The sequence below is a fragment of the Bufo gargarizans genome, chromosome 6, assembly GCF_014858855.1.
Source record: "Bufo gargarizans isolate SCDJY-AF-19 chromosome 6, ASM1485885v1, whole genome shotgun sequence".
NCBI classification, from domain to species: Eukaryota; Metazoa; Chordata; class Amphibia; order Anura; family Bufonidae; genus Bufo; species Bufo gargarizans.
The window spans coordinates 324168035-324190434 of record NC_058085.1 but is presented as its reverse complement, the minus strand read 5'-3'; the positions used below and the strand labels follow the sequence as shown (position 1 = coordinate 324190434).

The following is a 22400-nucleotide window of genomic DNA, read 5'->3' as shown; positions in this document are numbered from 1 at the left end:
TCGGGGCTCTATGCCGGAAGAATCCTGATCAGTTTTATCCTAATGCATTCTGAATGGAGTGCAATCCGTTCAGGATGCATCAGGATGTCTTCAGTTCCGGAACAGAACGTTTTTTGGCCGGAGAAAATACCGCAGCATGCTGCGCTTTTTGCTCCGGCCAAAAATCCTGAAGACTTGCCGCAAGGCCGGATCCGGAATTAATGCCCATTGAAAGGCATTGATCCGGATCCGGCCTTAAGCTAAACGTCGTTTCGGCGCATTGCCGGATCCGACGTTTAGCTTTTTCTGAATGGTTACCATGGCTGCCGGGACGCTAAAGTCCTGGCAGCCATGGTAAAGTGTAGTGGGGAGCGGGGGAGCAGCATACTTACCGTCCGTGCGGCTCCCGGGGCGCTCCAGAGTGACGTCAGGGCACCCCACGCGCATGGATGACGTGATCGCATGGCTTGTCATCCATGCGCATGGGGCGCTCTGACGTCACTCTGGAGCGCCCCGGGAGCCGCGCGGACTGTAAGTATACCGCTTCCCGCTCCTACTATGGCAACCAGGACTTTAATAGCGTCCTGGATGCCATAGAAACACTGAAAGCATTTTAAAGACGGATCCGTCTTCAAATGCTTTCAGTATACTTGCGTTTTTCCGGATCCGGCGTGTAATTCCGGCAAGTGGAGTACACGCCGGATCCGGACAACGCAAGTGTGAAAGAGGCCTTAATATTTTGGTGGTGTTTCTTTTTTACTTTTTATTTAATAACTATTTCCCCCCTTAGGGGCTAAAACCTGGGATTTTTTCATCCCTTGTCCAATTCACTCTCCCTGCTGCCCTGTGAATAGTACACAAAGCAGCAGGGAGCCGACTATGGCAGCCAGGGCTTCAGGAGCGTCCCGGCTGCCATGGTAACTGATCGGAGCCCCAGGCTTACACTGCTGGGGCTCCGATCAGAACTGCCACTGCCACCAATGAGGAGGGGCGGGAGGGACCCTGTGGCCACTGCCACCAATGATTTTAATACTGGGGGGGTTGAGGGGGGAGGGGGCACTGAGCCACCAATGATTTTTTATTTTTTTTGGTTAAAGCACTTTCCAGAAAAATAACGGAAGGGGAGGTACTGGTAAGAGCCGATCCACCAATGATTTTAAAGGGCTTCTGTCACCCCACTAAACAGTTTTTTTTTATTTGGTTTACTTATAATCCCTATAGTGCGATTTCTGCATACATAAGCTAAATAATCATTTCGGTTCAGTAGAATTTGTTAAAAACGTAATTTTAAAATATGCAAATTACCTTTCTACCAGCAAGTAGGGCGGCTACTTGCTGGTAGCAGCCGCATCCTCCGATCCTAAAGACGCCCCCTCCGCATGTTGATCGACAGGGCCAGGGAACGGGATTGTTCTCTGCTGGCCCTGTTTGAATTCAAAATCTCGCGCCTGCGCCGTACCTGTCTTCAATCGGCGCAGGCGCACTGAGAGGCGGCCGCTCCATCCTCAATGCGCCGGGTGTAAATGTGACGTCATCGGCGCAGGCGCATTGAGGATGGAGCGGCCGCCTCTCAGTGCGCCTGCGCAGACTGAATACCGTTACGGCGCAGGCGCGAGATCTTGATAGCAGTCAGGGCCAGCAGAGGACGATCCCGTTCCCTGGCCCTGTCAATCAACATGCGGAGGGGGCGTCTTTAGGATCGGAGGATGCGGCTGCTACCAGCAAGTAGGGGTGGGCGGTATAGGCAATATAGGCGATATGAATTTGGGCCACGATATGGATTTTCGCCATATCGCCGAACCGCGATATGATCGCGCGCACCATTTTCTCCTGAGCCGGCCGGCACAGCGAAGGGAGGAGTCCCTCCCTCCCCACTGTGCGCGGCTGCCGCTGAACACCAATGAGGACAGAGTAGGAGGAGGAGAGGGACTGTGGCCACTGCGCCACCAATGATTGCGCCGGCCATATCCCACAGGGTCCCCCTCTTCCCCCCCATCATTGGTGGCAGTTTGCAGTTCCGATCGGAGCCCCAGCAGTGTAATGCTAGTGCTCCGATCGGTTACCATGGCAGCCAGGAGTCACGCTACTGAAGCCCTGGCTGTCATGGTATGTTAGTGAGCAGAGAGCAGCGCATTATACTCACGTGCGCTGTGGCCGCCGGTCGCTCCTTCTTCTGTCTGTGCGGCGGATTGCTAATGCTTACATCATTAGCAATGCGCCGCACAGACCTATGAGAAGAAGGAGCGACCGGCGGCCACGGCGCACGTGAGTATAATGCTGCTCACTAACATACCATGGCAGCCAGGGCTTCAGTAGCGCGACTCCTGGCTGCCATGGTAACCGATCGAAACGGCACCAGTGATGGGGGGGAGGAGGGGGACCCTGTGGCCACTGCCACCAATGATTATTACTGGGGGGTGAGGGAGAAGGGGGGGGGTTGCGTTACCAGAGGGGGCAGATCAGAGGATGAGGGGGCAGATTAGAGGCTGGGGGGAGGCAGATCAGAGGCTGGGGGGAGGCAGATCAGAGGCTGGGGGGAGGCAGATCAGAGGCTGGGGGAGGCAGATCAGAGGCTGGGGGAGGCAGATCAGAGGCTGGGGGAGGCAGATCAGAGGCTGGGGGGGGGCGGATCAGAGGCTGGGGGGGGGCGGATCAGAGGCGGGGGGGCAGATCAGAGGCGGGGGGGGGGGCAGATCAGAGGCTGGGGGGGGGCAGATCAGAGGCTGGGGGGGGGGCAGATCAGAGGCTGGGGGGGGGCACATCAGAGGCTGGGGGGGGCACATGAGAGACTGGGGGGCACATGAGAGGCTGGCGCCATGGTCAGCTCCCTGCTGCTGTGTGCACAAAGCACACGGCAGCAGGGAGAGTGTAAAGTCCTATTCACCCTAATAGAGCTCTATTAGGGTGAATATGACAAGGGTTCTAGCCCTTAAGGAGGCCAATAGTTAATAAATAAAAAGTAAAAAAAAAAAAAAAAAAAAGTTTAAACACCCTCCCAATATAGAAAACAATATATCGCAATATATATCGCATATCGCACATGCTTAAAATTATATCGCAATATAGATTTTAGGCCATATCTCCCACCCCTACCAGCAAGTAGCCGCCCAACTTGCTGGTAGCAAGGTAATTTGCATATTTTAAAATTACGTTTTTAACAAATTCTACTGAACCGAAATGATTATTTAGCTTATGTATGCAGAAATCGCACTATAGGGATTATAAGTAAACCAAAAAAAAAAAAATGTTTAGTGGGGTGACAGAAGCCCTTTAATACTGGGGGGGGGCGCACTGCGCCACCAATGATAATTAACCTTTAATACAGGAGGCGGGTACTGGCAGCAAATCAGCGGCAGTTAACCCCTCAGGTGCCGCACCTGAGGGGTTAACTGCCACTGATGGCAGTTCCCTGTGAAAGGCAGGGTGCCGGCACCTGCCTCCTGTATTAAAACTTTTTGGAACACCCAGGAGAGAAGCTGATGTCTCCTGTCCATCGCTCCGATAGTAGTAATAAGTATACGGAGCAGGAGACTGTAACTGGGGCACCGCGGGCGAATGGAGCGGCACCCAGGAATAATAGTAGGTGCAGGGAGATCCCTGGGCGCCGCTCTATGTAGCCTGGTAACTTAAAGAGGACCTTTCACTAGTATACAAACTAACTCTATCTGTGGGCAGAGCGGCGCCCAGGGGTCCCCCTGCACTTACTAGTATGCCTGGGCGCCGCTCCGGTCGCCCGGTATAGGCTCCGGTGTCTCAGCTCCGTCTGTTGTATTGGACTGATTTTTTGTAGGAGGCGTGTCCCTTGCTGCAGCACTGGCCAATCGCAGCGCTCAGCTCATAGCCAGGCTATTAGTTGTGCGCTGCGATTGGCCAGCACTGCAGCAAGGGACACGCCTCCTACAAAAAATCAGTCCAGTACAACAGACGGAGCTGAGACACCGGAGCCTATACCGGGCGACCGGAGCGGCGCCCAGGCATACTAGTAAGTGCAGGGGGACCCCTGGGCGCCGCTCTGCCCACAGATAGAGTTAGTTTTTAGTTTGTATACGAGTGAAAGGTCCTCTTTAACTAAGTCCGAACCCATAAAAAAGGTTGTCCTATCATTGGTAGTGCAGTGCACCCTCCCCTCCTCTGCCCCTCTCTCCCCATTGGTGGCAGCTGCAGCAGCGGCACAGGGGGAGGGAGAGACTGCTTTCTTCTCCCCTGTGCTGCTGAGGGAACATGAGCGCACTGACAGCAGCGCGCTCATGTTTAGAGATCCTAGACTGCGCAGCAGTGCAGGCCAGTATGGAAAAAAAAATGGAAATCCCGGTATCGTATCGATACCGGGACAAAAGTATCGATTAGGCATCGAAATTTCGATACCCGCAACAACCCTACAGGGGAGTCCTCTCCTCTAAAGGCATTCCGTCATAGAATTGCGTTATGGTCCATGGTAACGGAATCTATAATGCAATTCTGCTTTTACCAGTAAATGAATCGCAAAATATAAAATTCGCTCATCTTTTGTCCTCCTGTGTGATCAGGACAGGTTCTGTGTGCACTAATAGGACGGCGGCCATTTTGTTTCCCCTGATGATTGCTCCCCAGACAAAACGAGCCATTATAACTAATGAAAGGTATTTGGGAATATATTTATAATAAAGTAATATTTAAGTATTATTTTATTTTCTTAATTCCCCTTTAAGGAGAATCTGCACCAATCTGTGCTTCCTCGGAGGACCTATCTCAGAAATGTTGCATCAAACTGTGTCAGTGCCATTTTCCTAAAACTGCAACTCTCTTGCGCCAAACTTCTACATGGGGATGTCCCAGGGGGATATGTGGGTCCCAGAGGTGGGACTCACACCTAGCAGACACTGGACTGCTAGGATATGCCACCAATTTCTGAGGCGATAACCTCTTAGGGGGCATTATACTGTGTGTGTGTGGCACCATATTATGTTGGGGGCACTAAACGGGCATCATGCTGTGGGGGCAATAAGAGAGCATTACTGTGTGTCACAGCACTGAAGGGGCATCATAATCTCTGAGGGGCACTATGATGGTCTCATTACTACCTAGAGAGCACTTTTAGGGCTCATGCACACGGCCGTATGCATTTTGCGATCTTCAAAAAATACAGATGACGTCCGTGTGCATTCCGTATTTTGCGGAACGGAACAGCCGGCCCCTAATAGAACAGTCCTATCCTTGTACGTAATGCGGACAATAATAGGACAAGTTCTATTTTTTTGTGGAACGGATATACGGAAACTGAATGCACACGGAGTAATCTCAATTAATTTTTTTTGTGGACCCCTTGGAATGAATAGTTACGCATACGGTCCGCAAATAAACCAGAACGGACGCGGAAAGAAAATACCCTTTTTTATGGTGGGATTGCTTACAATCTCATCCACTTCGCCGGTAATGTACAACGCTGGGATTTGCAGTTATAGCCGCCACGTGTGAATTACCCGCAAAATTTCGTGTTCATGTCCAATTAGTGCATGTCTTATTAACCCTATAGGTCTCACGAAGACAAGCTCTATGTGTAATTGGAAGCAGTGCAATAATAACATTTCCCCCCGATGGCACATTGGTCAACACATGCAGCGGGGCCAAAGATCGCAGAATACTCAAAATGAATGGGGCCACATTCAGACTGACACGTTTCCTGAAATCCAGCAGCTTTACGTGCCTGGCAAGTGACCAACACACCGCAGCCTCACAAACACTAACCATATTCCAGTCAGTGCACAACAGTGCAGTACTCCTTCCCATTTCCCGCGCTGAATCCTACCTTCGCGTTTTCAGTTTTGGACCCTGCAGGCCGCCGTCTCTGACAGCGCGGGATGGTTGAATGGGCGGTCGCTAAGTGACAGCCTGTGTGCGGGAACGACTAGAGCACAGCCGGCTTCTTGTCTCGGCGTACACAGTGCATGAGCCATGGAGACTCCCGGCGAGGACGAGCTGCTGGAGATGATGATGGAGAGAAGCTTCACAGACTTAGACGAGAAGGCCAGGGACAGGTAATGGTCTCGCTCCCTCCTTATGTACAGAGACCCCAAATAACTATAGACAGCCGACTCCTTATACAGAGAGAGACCCCCAGAATAACTATAGACAGCCCACTCCTTCTTATACAGAGAGAGACCCCCCAGAATAACTATAGACAGCCGACTCCTTATACAGAGAGAGACCCCCAGAATAACTATAGACAGCCGACTCCTTATACAGAGAGAGACCCCCAGAATAACTATAGACAGCCGACTCCTCATGTACAGCGAGACCCCCAGAATAACTATAGACAGCCGACTCCTCATGTACAGCGAGACCCCCAGAATAACTATAGACAGCCCACTCCTTATACAGAGAGAGACCCCCAGAATAACTATAGACAGCCCACTCCTTATACAGAGAGAGACCCCCAGAATAACTATAGACAGCCGACTCCTTATACAGAGAGAGACCCCCAGAATAACTATAGACAGCCGACTCCTTATACAGAGAGAGACCCCCAGAATAACTATAGACAGCCGACTCCTTATACAGAGAGAGACCCCCAGAATAACTATAGACAGCCCACTCCTTCTTATACAGAGAGAGACCCCCAGAATAACTATAGACAGCCGACTCCTTATACAGAGAGAGACCTCCAGAATAACTATAGACAGCCCACTCCTTATATACAGAGACCCCCAAATAACTATAGAGAGCCGACTCCTTATACAGTGAGACCTCCAGAATAACTATAGACAGCCCACTCCTTATATACAGAGACCCCCAAATACCTATAGACAGCCCACTCCTCATGTAAAGCGAGACCCCCAGAATAACTATAGACAGCCAACTCCTCATGTACAGCGAGACCCCCAGAATAACTATAGACAGCCGACTCCTTATACAGAGAGAGACCCCCAGAATAACTATAGACAGCCCACTCCTTCTTATACAGAGAGAGACCCCCAGAATAAATATAGACAGCCGACTCCTTATACAGAGAGAGACCTCCAGAATAACTATAGACAGCCCACTCCTTATATACAGAGACCCCCAAATAACTATAGAGAGCCGACTCCTTATACAGTGAGACCTCCAGAATAACTATAGACAGCCCACTCCTTATATACAGAGACCCCCAAATACCTATAGACAGCCCACTCCTCATGTACAGCGAGACCCCCAGAATAACTATAGACAGCCAACTCCTCATGTACAGCGAGACCCCCAGAATAACTATAGACAGCCGACTCCTTATACAGAGAGAGACCCCCAGAATAACTATAGACAGCCGACTCCTTATACAGAGAGACCCCCAGAATAACTATAGAGCCGACTCCTTATACAGTGAGAGACCTCCAGAATAAGTATAGACAGCCCACTCCTTATACAGAGAGAGACCCCCAAATAACTATAGACAGCCCACTCCTTATACAGAGAGACCCCCAAATAACTATAGACAGCCCACTCCTTATACAGAGAGAGACCCCCAGAATAACTATAGACAGCCCACTCCTTATACAGAGAGAGACCCCCAGAATAACTATAGACAGCCCACTCCTTATACAGAGAGAGACCCCCAGAATAACTATAGACAGCCAACTCCTCATGTACAGCGAGACCCCAGAACAACTATAGACAGCCGACTCCTCGTGTACAGCGAGACCCCCAGAATAACTATAGACAGCCGACTCCTCATGTACAGCGAGACCCCCAGAACAACTACAGACAGCCGACTCCTCATGTACAGCGAGACCCCCAGAACAACTACAGACAGCCGACTCCTCATGTACAGACAGACTTCCCTTCCCCCCCCCCCCCAAAAAAAAAAAAAAATAATACCGTGCGGCCATACCCTTCGATTGGCGTGGAGACACCGCTGCGCACTGCACTGCACAGCACAGTAGTGCAGCCTGATACCAGCGAGTATTGGGTCTGGTTTCCTTCACATGGTTTTTTTTTTTTCTTTCTTTCTTTTCAGTCATAAATTGTACGGGGGGTTTTTTGGTCATGTTTTTTCCCCCAGCTTTTTTCATTCAGTGTGCTGACACTTCAAAAACTGCAGTTTTTTTCCTTAAACGCCGCATGTAACCACCTTTAGGCCAGCTTTACTTCTGCCGCGAAATCCCCTCTTTCTGTTCAGTATGTAGCTGTAATCTGCGATGGAGCCCCCCTACCAGAACCCAGCAGTAATGGGGTCCTTGGCTGCTGTCCCACTCAGCATGACGTGGTGTCTCTCCATGTCTTACTTATTGTGTGGGGGGGGGTCTACGTGGACAAGACCTGCATCAGTAAATTATCTATGCCGGTGACCAGGAGTGCAAGGGCTGGCTGGAATTTAACCCCTTAAGGATGCTGTCTTCCTTGCACTTTCTTTTATTGGCATGACCAACTTGGGTCTGTGACTCAGTACCGTTACAGCATTGCCAGATTTATAGTCCCCTTTCTTTTTTTTTAACTTGTGATACATATGACTTTGGTCACTTTTTATTGCATTATTCAAGAGGTGAAATGAACAAAATAACAGCAGTTTTGTCTTTTATTATTATTTTTTTTTCCCCAGTGTTTACAGATGGGGAAAAATAAACAGATAATTTTACTGTAGGGGTCGTTACAGACGTGATGACACCAATTATGTGTTGTTCTGCAGGACGTTAAAGGCCTTGGTCCACTGCAGGTCTGGAGGCCATTGGCAGACCCCCGTGCTGCCATGACAATCCCTCGGCACCCTGCGATTGCCTCACAGGGGGTCTGATGGGGTGAGATGGAGCTCTCTCCCTCTAATCACATGGATGTCGCAGTCAGCATTGATAACTCCGTTCCTGGACGTTAGAACAGGGTAACACAGCTGGCACCTGCAGGAAATGAGACGGACACAGCTCCCAAGCCAGCAATAACTTCCTTACCACTCAGCCAGAAGGTCCTAAAGTGAGCTGGTGCTGGCACTGGTCTTCCCATACACACACAGCACTTGCCTGGGCTTATGAGATTGTACAGAAAGGTGCTAGGAGACACAAAGGGCTTCTGTCAAATGTAGTTTTCTCAGTGGGAAGCAGCAGTCACCTGCTGTGAACAGGAGCATCGGCCTGCTGAAGCCGAGACCACCAACAGCATTGCTGACACAACAGTGCTCCAGACTAAAAAAAAATACCTAGTTGTCATTGGCTCCTGAACTGAAAAATGTAGGAGCCAAATCGAATTTTTTGTCACCGAATCCAAATTTTGGTATTGTGACAACGCTACGCCGATCAGATCGGCGTAGGGTTGTTTTGATACCAAAATTTTGTTTCGCTTTCATCACCATAAAAAAGTATTGCGATACTCAATACCGCGAAAAAAAATAATTAAAACACCAAAAAAAGCCGTGTGCATTTTGCATTTTATGAAACGTTTGGCCCATAATAGAACAGTCTTATCCTATTTTTTGGGGTGACAAGGTGACTAAAAAATGGCAAATGCTCACCGCATAAGGGATATTTTTTAATAGTTTGAACTTTTTGGACGCAGCACTATGTAATATGTTTATTTATTGTTTATATATTTTATATGTAAAATTGGGAAAGGGGGGATTTAAACGTAATATTTTAGGGTACTTTCACACTAGCGTTTTTCTTTTCCGGCATAGAGTTCTGTCCTAGGGGCTCAATACTGGAAACAAACTGATCAGGCATATCCCCATGCTTTCTGAAGGAGAGTAATCCGTTCAGGATGTCTTCAGTTCAGTCATTTTGACTGATCAGGCAAAAGATAAAACTGCAGCATGCTACGGTTTTATCTCCGGCGAAAAAAACTGAAGATTTGCCTGAATGCCAGATCCAGCATTTTCCCCCATAGGAATGTATTAGTGCTAGATCCGGCATTCAAAATACCGGAATGCACCCGCACTAAATCCGGACCCATTCACTTCTGTGGGGCTGTGCACATGAGCGGTGATTTTCACGCGTCACTTGTGCGTTGCGTGAAAATCGCAGCATGCTCTATGTTGTGCGTTTTTCACGCAACGCAGGCCCCATAGAAGTTAATGGGGCTGCGTGAAAATCGCAAGCAAGTGCGGATGTGGTGCGATTTTTTTCACGCATGGTTGCTAGGATGAAAGTCTATTCACTGTATTATTTTTCCTTATAACCAATAGCATTCTTTAATACAGAATGCTTAGTACAAGGTCAATATAATAAACATTATATACACCCCAGTATAATAAACATTGGTGGCGCAGTGCACCCCCCCCCCCAAATATAATAAACATTGGTGGTGCAGTGCGCCCCCCCCCCCAACACCCCAGTATAAACAACATTGGTGGCGCAATGTGCCTCCCCCTCAATATAATAAACATTGGTGGCGCAGTGGGCAGTGCCAATGAGGGTTAAAAAATAATTGGCTACTTTCACATTAGCGGTTTTCTTTTCCGGCATAGAGTTCCGTCACAGGGGCTCTATACCGGAAAATAACGGATCAGTTTTATCCCCATGCATTCTGAATGGAGAGTAATCCATTCAGGATGTCTTCAGTTCAGTCATTTTGACTTAACAGGCAAAAGAGAAAACCGTAGCATGCTACGGTTTTATCTCCGGTGAAAAAACTGAAGACTTGCCTGAATGCCGGCTCCGTCCTTCCGGGCTGCGCATGCACAGACCTTTTAAAAATGAGAAGGAAAAAAAAACTGATTCGTTTTGCCTGATTACACCGGAAAAACGGATCCGGTATTGCAATGCATTTTTCTGACTGATCAGGCATTTTTCAGACTGATCAGGATCCTGATCAGTCTGAAAAATGCCTGATCAGTCAGAAAAAATGACATCCGTTTGCATACAGTTTGCCTGATCAGGCAGTCAGTTCAGGCAACGGAACTGCCTGCCGGAATCAAACAACGCAAGTGTGAAAGTACCTTAACTCGCCTCCTCCAATTGATCGTCTCCTGTTCTTCTCATCAAATAGCCGGCACCCGACCTCTATGACAGGGAGCTGCGATCCGCTGCAGTTAACCCCTCAGGTACCGCACCTGTCGGATGCCGGCTATTTGATTCCGGCACCCGCCTCCTGTATTTGTATTAACTGGTCAGTTATATAAGTTATATATAAGTAACAGGTCAGTTATCTTTATTGGTGGCGCAGTGGCCACATCCCCTCCTCCTCCTCCCGTCTCTCTCCTTATTGGCGGAGGCGGCGGCAGCAGCACAGGGGGGGAGGGAGAGACTCCTTCTCCACTGCGCTGCTGAGAACAACATCGGCGGCGGGGCAGAGAACTATTAGCTCCTGTGCCCCGCCGCTGTATTCGACTGCAGAGCAGCGGCGGCGGGTATAGTCGCAAATGGCTACAAGACTAAAAAGTAAATTTGTAAATTTTAAGTCGCATTGGCGAAAGTGTACCCCTTTAAGTTAATCTCTAGTGTAACATCAGAGGCCGCTTTGTGCTGGGTTTTTCTATATGATTTGTGTGAACACTTTTTCTATTTCTCTTCTGTAGGCCTCCTAAGAAAATTATTCCCAGGACTAAACTGTGCAGAGGTCTGCACAATAGATATTGTGTTCTGGATGTGAAGGAGGTGTATGCGCCCAGAGAGGAGAAGCACCTCACTATTACAGCTCACCAGGAGGGAGAAGACACAGAACTCTGCATTCTTAAGGATGACTGGTAAAAAAAAAAATACATCCTCAAAGGGAATGTGCCATCCGAAAATGACCTGCTGTTTTAAATAACTTTTTTATGTCTAACATATTATTTATAAGCATTTTTTATTTCCTTTTTTAATTTTCTAAATCAATATCTATATTTAAACAATAAAAAATTGGCTGGCTCACAGAAATTTGTTCACGGAAAGAAAGGGAAAGTGAGGTGTATAAAAGAGTAATTTATTGATATACACTAAAAACAGGGGAAACAGGAGTGGAAACCTAATAAAACATTCCCCGTGTGGAGTGATGCAACACTTGAGCGCTCAGAGGACTAAGGCTGGGTTCACACCTGAGCGTATTTGATAAGCGATTTTTGCATGGCGTTTTTTATCGGGTGTTTTTAATGGGCGGAAACAAGCAAACGCCCATTTAGACTCATACCCGCTGAAGTCTATGGGCGGGAACGCACGACAATACGCCCCAAAGAAGCTCCTGTACTTCTTGGGGCGTAAGGCGTTTTACAGCGCGTAGGAACGCGCTGTAAAATGCTCAGGTGTGAACCTAGTCTTAAACAAAAAGGTCACAAGCAGCAGGGGTAGGCTGGAGATGGATATAAGCAAAAACCTACACCACCTGCTATCGCCCATGCTCAACTAGTGAGAAATGACCCCCACTTCGTTCAGATGGGTGTGATACTATAGGCACACCACTTGACGTGTACTGAGCTAAGGGGGTAACAACACCAGTGATGCACATATATATATATAACACTGCAGCCAACTTCACTCCCCCCGTGTATCAGGGGAGGGAACTGGACAGAGTTACCACAGTGCAATGTTGAGTCCCCCAGTAAGGTGTGTGTGTGTATATATACACACGTACCCACAAGTATATTGTCACTGTGGGGCACTGTACATGCAGACCATACTCGGGATGCTCCCTAACCACCTGCCTGGTATATAATATTGGACGCAGATGGAGGGAAACACCCCAGGCCTAAGGGACTCACAAGCTAAATAGCTAATCAGGCAGGTAGCTAAGCTTCATCGGAAGCAGCAATTGCCAAGGTGTAACATCTCAAAATCTATCATCAGTAAGTAACTCTGCTCACAGAAATTTGCATCAACTTTTACTAATTGGTAAAAACATTTCACATAGTATATTCACATAAAAAACCCTTATAAAGCAGAAATAGACAAAAATAAACTTCAATTTTATATACTGTCCCTTTAAATTCGGAGCTCATGCTAAAATAATAAAAATATATAAAATAGCAGCTTCCTTATAGTTTGTTCGTTCTGGGCGTGTGATTAGTAATGTTACTTAGTATATTGTTGTACTGGCTTTCCTATGCTCGCAGTACGCTCTGTTGAATAATTAGGTTGTGTCCATACTGCGGGGCTGATTGTTATTAGTTTGCGGTTGGATAAAAATGCATACACGTATGCTCAGTTGATCCCAAGTTTGGTTGGTCCGCAACTTGTTTCACAGTTAGACACTATCGTGTGTTGCTCACGGCTGGTATGTACGCTCCCTCTATGGCTTGCCTCCTGTACTGCCAGTTTGGCTATGCCGCTTCTCAGAGCATGTTTCCTGGCGCATGTGCAGTTTGCCCAATGGGACGCCAACCTTGTACTCGTGTCTTTATTCGCCAAAGTATATCTTTGTTCACACTGCCCGTTCCTCAGCTGCTAAGCAGACGCGTTTCTGAACCATATAGTTCCTTCCTCAGTGGTATAAAAATTCATTATTATTTTTTTAAATCACTGAGGAAGGAACTGAATGGTTTTGAAACGCTTCTGGTGAGCAGCTGAGGAACGGGCAGTGTGAACAAAGATACTTTGGCAAATAAAGACACGAGTACAAGGTTGGCGTCCCTGCGGGCAAACTGCGCATGCGTCAGGAAACGCGCTCTGAGAAGCGGCATAGCCGAACTGGCAGTACAGGAGGCAAGCCTTAGAAGGAGCGTACATACCAGCCGTAACTGGCTAACGGTGAAACAAGTTGCGGACCAATCAAATCTGGGATCAACTGAGCATAAGTTTATGCATTTTTATCTAACCGCAAACTAATAACAATTAGCCCCGCAGTATGGACACAAACTAACCATCTAACCGAGCATGCTACGAGCATATGTGCATGTATTTCTATTTAACCGCAAACTAATACAACAATTAGCCCCGCAACATGGACACAATCTAATTATCCAACAGAGCGTGCTACGAGCATATTAACAGAAGATTGCATAAGAAAGCCAGTACAACAATATACTAAGTAACATTACTAATCACACACCCAGAACAAACTATAAGGAAGCTGCTATTTTGTATATTTTTATTATTTTTGCGTGAGCCGCGCACTTAAAGGGACAATATATAAAATGTATGTTTATTTTTGTCTATTTTTATGTGAAATGTTTTTACCAATTAGTAAAAGTTGATGCAAATTACTGTGAGCCGGACAATTTTTCATTGTTTTATATTTGTAATTTTACTGGGGGGTGGACAGTGGGCTGGGCTCCAGTGTCACCGGTGAGTATCCCCTATACTGTACAATATCTATATGTAAACAAAAACCATAAAATCCTGCAGTTTTTTTTAGCACTGGCCGCTAAGCCTAAGGCCAGTTTTCCGCGCGGGTGCAATGCGTGAGGTGAACGCATTGCACCCGCACTGAATTTGGACCCATTCATTTCTATGGGGCTGTGCACATGAGCGGTGATTTTCACGCATCACTTGTGCGTTGCGTGAAAATCACAGCATGCTCCTCGTTGTGCGTTTTGCATGCAATGCAGGCCCCATAGAAATGAATGGGGCTGCGTGAAAATCGCAAGCAAGTGCGGATGCGGTGCGATTTTTCACGCACGGTTGCTAGGAGACGATCGGGACCCGATCATTATTATTTTCCCTTATAACATGGTTATAAGGGAAAATAGCATTCTGAATACAGAATGCATAGTGAAATGGGGCTGGAGGGGTTAAAAAAATAAAAATAAAATTTAACTCTCCTTAATCCACTTGTTCGCGTAGCCCGACTGCTTCTCTTCTGTCTTCATCTGTGAGGAAAAGGACCTTTTGATGACGTCACTACGCTCATCACATGGTCAGTCACATGATCCATCACCATGGTAAAAGGTCATGTGATGAGTGTAGTGACGTCATCAAAGGTCCTATTCCTCAAAGAAGAGATGCCGGCTGCGCGAACAAGTGGATTAAGGTGAGTTAAATTATATATATATATATATATATATATATATATATATATATATATATATTTTTTAACCCCTCCAGCCCTATTTCACTATGCATTCTGTATTCAGAATGCTATTATTTTCCCTTATAACCATGTTATAAGGGGAAATGATACAATCTACACAACCTTGAACCCAAACCTGCACGTCTGTGAAGAAGTTTGGGTCTGGGTACCACATTCAGTTTTTTATCACGCGCGTGCAAAACACACCTTATCCGGACACGCTTGTCTGCAGGGGGCCTAACAGTCTTGGATTGCATGGATTTTCCTCAGCATTTCCGAGCCAAATATCTCCTAAAGACATATGAATCAAGCACCTTTATAGGTGCTATTAAGTGAAGTTGTTCAGTTGAGACAATATCACACTGTGATGCAGCCTTTAGTGTCCATAAGCCATAAATCAATCACCAATAATTTTATATAGTGGAAATAACGAGTGACACAAGAAAGATTATATCACTTACTTAGTCCAGTGAGAGATGCATTTGCACTCTACTAAGATACAGGGGTTTTCTCAGGACAACCTCTATCACCGTGGACATAGATTTGAAACCTATTGGAGTCCATTTTGGGGGAGTAAGGCCAGTTCCACATGAGGGTGTTCAGTCCAGGAAACACGCCCCATGTGGCAGCAGTATTTCCTAGTCCGAACACTGCTCCTCTGTAGTGAACTAAAAGTATCATGAGGATTTAATGCTGTGAATTCCGCTCTCACCCCAAGTCTACTTAACAGTTCTGACATAATGCCGTCACTACAGTTCAGTAGACCTGCGGTGCCACAGAGATTCACAGCATTCCAAATTATGATGCTGCGAGTTTACTTCAGAGGATACGATTTGGATTTTTTGTGATTCAGGGATCACGGTTGCGGCAGACTTGCGCCTCGTCTTCTATGAGATCACCGGTACACTGTGATGCCCTTGCAATCCTGGCAGTGGTCGTTGTGTAGCCCAAACCTCTAATTCGGCCTTGTTTCACGGTGTAATAAGAGGGCCACTTTAATTTTTCCAGAGCAGACATTAAAGCTGAGCTCACAGAGTGAGTTCCCGGACCGAATACACTTATGTGAAACTGGCCTAAGAAGTGAGAGCCGCTGATAATCAATGACTCTCGATCTGCTAGACTCTGGTAAATTACTTTACTTTATTGGCGTCACGGCCATGTTTTGAATGTTTGGTCTGATACATTCTTCTTCCATACAGGGTTGGAATTCAAGTGAAACCGGGAGATGTTATTCACCTGGAGGGTAATGCAGCACTGCCAAATACATGGACTGTGGACAAGGATTCTGGATATATCGTATTATTCCCTGACCTTCTCATATCTGGGACCAGCATAGCAAATGGTATTCGATGCTTACGGAGATCAGTGCTGAGTGAGAAATTCAAGGTTTGTTTCTTTAGTATGGATATGTATATAAAATTATTAACAAACAGGATAGGTGATAAATAACGGATGGCGGGGTCCAATTTTGGGGACCCTCTGCAATCCTGGGAAGGAGAGATCTGCTGGTCCCCTTTTCTCAATGGAGCGATAGTGCTCCTCTTTGTCCACCACTCCATTCTATTTTATGAGGCTGCATGATTTAAATAGACTGTGGTAGAGCTGAACAATTTTGCCAAAAAATAATTTTTCCCTTACGCACATGATAGCACCCTTGAGAGACCGCCTCCATCCAGGACAGGAAACAGGAACTTTCGTGGAGAGCTCTTAAAGAGGACCTTTCACTAGTTTACAAACTAAAAACTAACTATATCAGTGGGCAGAGCGGCGCCCAGGGGTCCCCCTGCACTTATTAGTATGTCTGGGCGCCGCTCCGTTCGCCCGGTATAGGCTCCGGTGTCTGCAGCTCCGTCTGTTGTACTGGACTGATTTTTTTGTATGAGGCGTGTCCCTTGCTGCAGCGCTGGCCAATCACAGCGCACAGCTCATAGCCAGTCTATGAGCTGTCAGCGAACGGAGCGGCGCCCAGACATACTAGTAAGTGCAGGGGGACCCCTGGGCGCCGCTCTGCCCACTGATATAGTTAGTTTTTAGTTTGTAAACTAGTGAAAGGTCCTCTTTAAGGAAGGAGTTCCTGTTTCTTGTCCTATGGATAGGACTTCTATGTGGAAAGCTAGGATCAGGCTGCAGGCGCCCCTGAGGTGCAACATTCATAGTGGTTACCTGGTGCGTCATAAGACTCCACTAGGAGCCGCCTGCTAAGTCTGGGGCCAATCCTTCTGGGTCCTGGATGTGTTCTGTCGGGCCAGTGTTCCTGGGCAGTCCCACCATAACCGGGAGGTGATGCTGGCACGATGGATCCTCCTGGCGATGTTCAGGAGGTCCGGAGCCTTTTCTTTGCCTTCCTCCCGGCCTGAGCAACTTGCAGAGGCAGGGGTATTTGGAACGCATGTGGTACAGTGAAGGAGCGTTCCAGAAGTAAGGGACGATACATCCTCTGCTGCAAGGGCCGCATGGGAACGCCAGCAGGGACCCGACCTAGGGTTATTAAACCCTTCAGCGCACGGCTAGAAGGATCCCAGCCAGCCTGCAAGCATCTGTGGAACCACTTATGGAAAACACTCTATCCTGGTCTGGTACAATGGATGAAGAGGCTAGTTAGCGTGCTGATGTCCAGGAGGGTCATGATGCCAGACCGGTATTCCTGGTGGGGTAAGGGAGTCAATCCTCACCTTTTTATTTCTTCCTTCAGTGTCTAATAGGGGCTTATTCTCTTATTTTAGAATATCAAAGAGGGCCCTAGGAAAGCTACCGCTAAATCTAAAGGAAGAGAGTGCTGTATGCAAGAAAAAACTCGCTCCTTCCTGGTCTGTTATGTCAGCATTTTGTGAACAAGGTGGTAGAGGAGGAATCCCTGTCACTACTTCAGGGTATCAAAGGTGTTGTCAATTCTGAAGTTTCCGATTCAATGAAAATGTTTAAAAAGTGCCTCACTTCCTCGGGCAAGCAGGGTCACTCTAATATAGTATCCAATTCGGAGTCTTCAAATGAGAATGAGCAAGGACAAATCCTAGAAGATTCTAACTCTTCCTCAGATGAAGAAACCACGGGTAGACCTTTTATTTTCTCCTGAGGATACGGATTCTCTGCTCAGGGCTATTAGAGCCACTATGAGGGTGGATGAATCTAGGGAACAAAAATCTATTCAAGATATAATGTTTGGTGACCTGGGGCACAAAAGATCAAGTCTTTCTGTTAAAACGAAAATATAAAATATTTAAATCAGAAAAAGTGGGAAAAAAACCACGCCTGCGCCGAATACTGAACGGCGTGAGATTTCACCAGAGCACAGGGCTGGCAGACAGATGCGAGCGCTGCCTGGCCCTGTCAATCAGGACTTGGAGGGAGGCGACAAAGGTGGGAGAACGGAGCCTCTAGGAGCAGGAACAAAGCCCCCCCCCCCTTTGCTCCTAGAGGCTAATTAGCATATTATAAAAGTTTGTTTTCTGGCGTAACGAGGGCATAGATAAAAGTAGGAATAGGCTAGTTAGGTTTATTTGACACTGGCACATCGCTAATGTGAGCTAGCTTAACCACTTCAGCCCCGCTAGGTGAAACCCCCTTCATGACCAGAGCACTTTTTACACTTCGGCACTACACTCCTTTCACCGTTTATCGCTCGGTCATGCAACTTAACACCCAATTGAATTTTACCTCCTTTTCTTCTCACTAATGGAGCTTTCATTTGGTGGTATTTTATTGCTGCTGACATTTTTACTTTTTTTGTTATTAATCAAAATGTAACGATTTTTTTGCAAAAAAATGACATTTTTCACTTTCAGCTGTAAAATTTTGCAAAAAAAAACAACATCCATATATACATTTTTCGCCAAATTTATTGTTCTACATGTCTTTGATAAAAAAAAAATGTTTGGGCAAAAAAAAAATGGTTTGGGTAAAAGTTATAGCATTTACAAACTATGGTACAAAAATGTGAATTTCCGCTTTTTGAAACAGCTCTGACTTTCTGAGCACCTGTCATGGTTCCTGAGGTTCTACAATACCCAAACAGTAGAAAACCCCCACAAATGACCCCATTTCGGAAAGTAGACACCCTAAGGTATTCGCTGATGGGCATAGTGAGTTCATAGAACTTTTTATTTTTTGTCACAAGTTAGCGGAAAATGATGATGATTTTTATTTTTATTTTTTTTCTTACAAAGTCTCATATTCCACTAACTTGCGACAAAAAATAAAAAATTCTAGGAACTCGCCATGCCCCTCACGGAATACCTTGGGGGGTCATTTGTGGGGTAGTTATACTGCCCTGGCAATTTAGGGGCCCATATGTGTGAGAAGTACTTTGCAATCAAAATGTGTAAAAAAAAATGGCCTGCAAAATCCGAAAGGTGCACTTTGGAATATGTGCCCCTTTGCCCACCTTGGCAGCAAAAAAGTGTCACACATCTGGTATCGCCGTACTCAGGAGAAGTTGGGGAATGTGTTTTGGGGTGCTATTTTACATATACCCATGCTGGGTGAGAGAAATATCTTGGCAAAAGACAACTTTTCCCATTTTTTTATACAAAGTTGGCATTTGACCAAGATATTTATCTCACCCAGCATGGGTATATGTAAAATGACACCCCAAAACACATTCCCCAACTTCTCCTGAGTACGGCGATACCAGATGTGTCACACTTTTTTGCAGCCTAGATGCGCAAAGGTGCCCAAATTCCTTTTTGGAGGGCATTTTTAGACATTTGGATCCCAGACTTCTTCTCACGCTTTAGGGCCCCTAAAAAGCCAGGGCAGTATAAATACCCCACATGTGACCCCACTTTGGAAAGAAGACACCCCAAGGTATCCAATGAGGGGCCTGGCAAGTTCATAGAAATTTTTTTTTTTCCGCAAAAGTTAGCGGAAATTGAATTTTTTTTTATTTATTTTTTTTCCTCACAGTCTCACTTTCTGCTAACTTAAAACAAAAATTTCAATCTTTCATGGACTCAATATGCCCCTCAGCAAATACCTTGGGGTGTCTTCTTTCCAAAATGGGGTCAGTTGTGGGGTGTTTGTACTGCCCTGGCATTTGAGGGTCTCCGCAATCATTACATGTATGGCCAGCATTAGGAGTTTCTGCTATTCTCCTTATATTGAGCATACAGGTAATGAGATTTTTTTTTTCCGTTCAGCCTCTGGGCTGAAAGAAAAAAATGAACGGCACAGATTTCTTCATTCGCATTGATCAATGTGGATGAAAAAATCTCTGCCAAAAAAAAAAAATTGAGGGGAAAGGCGTCTGCCAGGACATAGGAGCTCCGCCCTACATCCATACCCACTTAGCTCGTATGCCCTGGCAAACCAGATTTCTCCATTCACATCAATCGATGTGGATGAATAAATCATTGCCGGGATTAATTTTTTATTATATATATATATATATATATATATATATATATATATATATATATATATATATATATATATATATATATATATATATATATATAATATAATATATATATATATACAAAGTGCTTGCCAAAGCATAGGAACGCCGCCTCCTCCTCAGCTCGTATGCCTCGGCAAACGTATCTGTCACTGCAGAGGAGAAAATCCCGTCTTGCAGCGCCGCATACACCGACTTGCGTGTAATCTGACAGCAGCGCAATGCTTCTGTCAGAATGCACATCGGTGCTGCAGCTGGTCGATCGGTTGGTCCACCTGGAAGGTAAAAAGACAAAAAAAAAAAACAGGCCGCAACGCAATAATTTTATTAACTTTGCAACAGAACATGTAACTTGAACTTTTTGAACTGAACATTAACGTGTTTGCTTACTGGTGTTTTTTTTTTTTTTTTTTTTTTTTTTACCTTTATAGAACAAACCTCTCCTTCCCCATGGGTCAATGTGCAAAGCGCAAATCGCCCAAAGATGTGGCGAAGTGCGTTATGCACTTTGTCCCATGTGAAAGGAGACGTTTGCAGCAGCAGTGAGTGAATGGGCCCTAATAGCCCTGTGTGCCTATCCTGGTGAGATGATCCCTATGCTAATAGTGTACCTGTGAGTGGTACTTCCGGAAACACTCTCCAAAGCATAGGGCAGGGTGGTCAGGACAGTCAGGACAGAAATAGCGGGTGTCACGCCTTATTCCACTCCTGCTACAGACACAACATCTTTTTCGGGGTGACGGTTGGGTTGAGGTACCAGGAACGACATTGGGGAAATGTCGCTCGTGTAGACGGCTAACTACACTGGTGGATGGGGCCACGGAACCTCCTGGGTACAGGAGGTTCTCGATGATCTCTTCCTGAAATTTGAGGAAGGATCCAGTTCTCCCAGCCTTACTGTAGAGAACAAAACTATTGTACAGAGCCAATTGAATTAAATATACAGACACCTTCTTATACCAGCGTCTGGTTCTGCGGGAAACTAAATACGGAGACAACATCTGGTCATTGAAGTCCACCCCTCCCATGTGGAGGTTATAGTCGTGGACTGAGAGGGGCTTTTCAATGACACGGGTTGCTCGCTCAATTTGTATTGTCGTGTCTGCGTGAATGGAGGAGAGCATGTAAACGTCACGCTTGTCTCTCCATTTCACCGCGAGCAGTTCTTCATTACACAGTGCGGCCCTCTGCCCCCTTGCAAGACGGGTGGTAACGAGCCGTTGGGGGAAGCCCGCGCGACTAGTTCGCGCGGTACCACAGGCGCCAATCCGTTCTAGAAACAAATGCCTAAAGAGGGCCACACTTGTGTAAAAATTGTCCACATAAAGATGGTACCCCTTGCCGAATAAGGGTGACACCAAGTCCCAAACTGTCTTCCCACTGCTCCCCAGGTAGTCAGGGCAACCGACCGGCTCCAGGGTCTGATCTTTTCCCTCATAGATCCGAAATTTGTGGGTATAGCCTGTGGCCCTTTCACAGAGCTTATACAATTTGACCCCATACCGGGCGCGCTTGCTTGGGATGTATTGTTTGAAGCCAAGGCGCCCGGTAAAATGTATAAGGGACTCGTCTACGCAGATGTTTTGCTCTGGGGTATAAATATCTGCAAATTTCAGGTTGAAATGGTCTATGAGGGGCCGAATTTTGTGGAGCCGGTCAAAAGCAGGGTGGCCCCTGGGACGGGAGGCGGTGTTGTCACTAAAGTGCAGGAAACGCAGGATGACCTCAAATCGTGTCCTGGACATAGCAGCAGAGAACATGGGCATGTGATGAATCGGGTTCGTGGACCAATATGACCGCAATTCATGCTTTTTTGTCAGGCCCATGTTGAGGAGGAGGCCCAGAAAAGTTTTAATTTCGGAAACTTGGACTGGTTTCCACCGGAAAGGCTGGGCATAATAGCTTCCCGGGTTAGCGGTTATAAATTGTGTGGCATACCGATTTGTTTCTGCCACAACTAAGTCTAAAAGCTCCGCAGTCAAGAACAGCTCAAAAAAATCCCAGGGCCGAACCGATCTGAGCTGTCTCAACCCGAACTCCAGACTGGGCGGTGAAAGGGAAAACTACAGGTGCGTCTGAAGTTGGGGACTGCCAATCAGGGTTTGCCAGCACCTCTGGGATTCTAGGGGCTCTACGGGCACGTCTTTGCGGTGGCTGCGACGGGGTCACTACTGCA

At 46.6% G+C, this 22400-nt stretch overlaps 1 protein-coding gene across 1 annotated transcript in view; it reads left to right on the top strand.

Annotated features, from left to right (window-relative positions):
• The first annotated feature begins 5864 nt into the window (after positions 1–5864).
• Positions 5865–22400, top strand: part of LOC122941471 (DNA replication ATP-dependent helicase/nuclease DNA2-like) — a 126236-nt gene continuing 109700 nt past the window's right edge. The window contains exons 1-3 of the mRNA XM_044298768.1: positions 5865–5993; positions 11429–11596; positions 16032–16218. Of these exons, the coding sequence (XP_044154703.1) occupies positions 5911–5993; positions 11429–11596; positions 16032–16218 (438 nt within the window). The 5' untranslated portion in view covers positions 5865–5910. The remainder of the gene's footprint in view (positions 5994–11428; positions 11597–16031; positions 16219–22400) is intronic.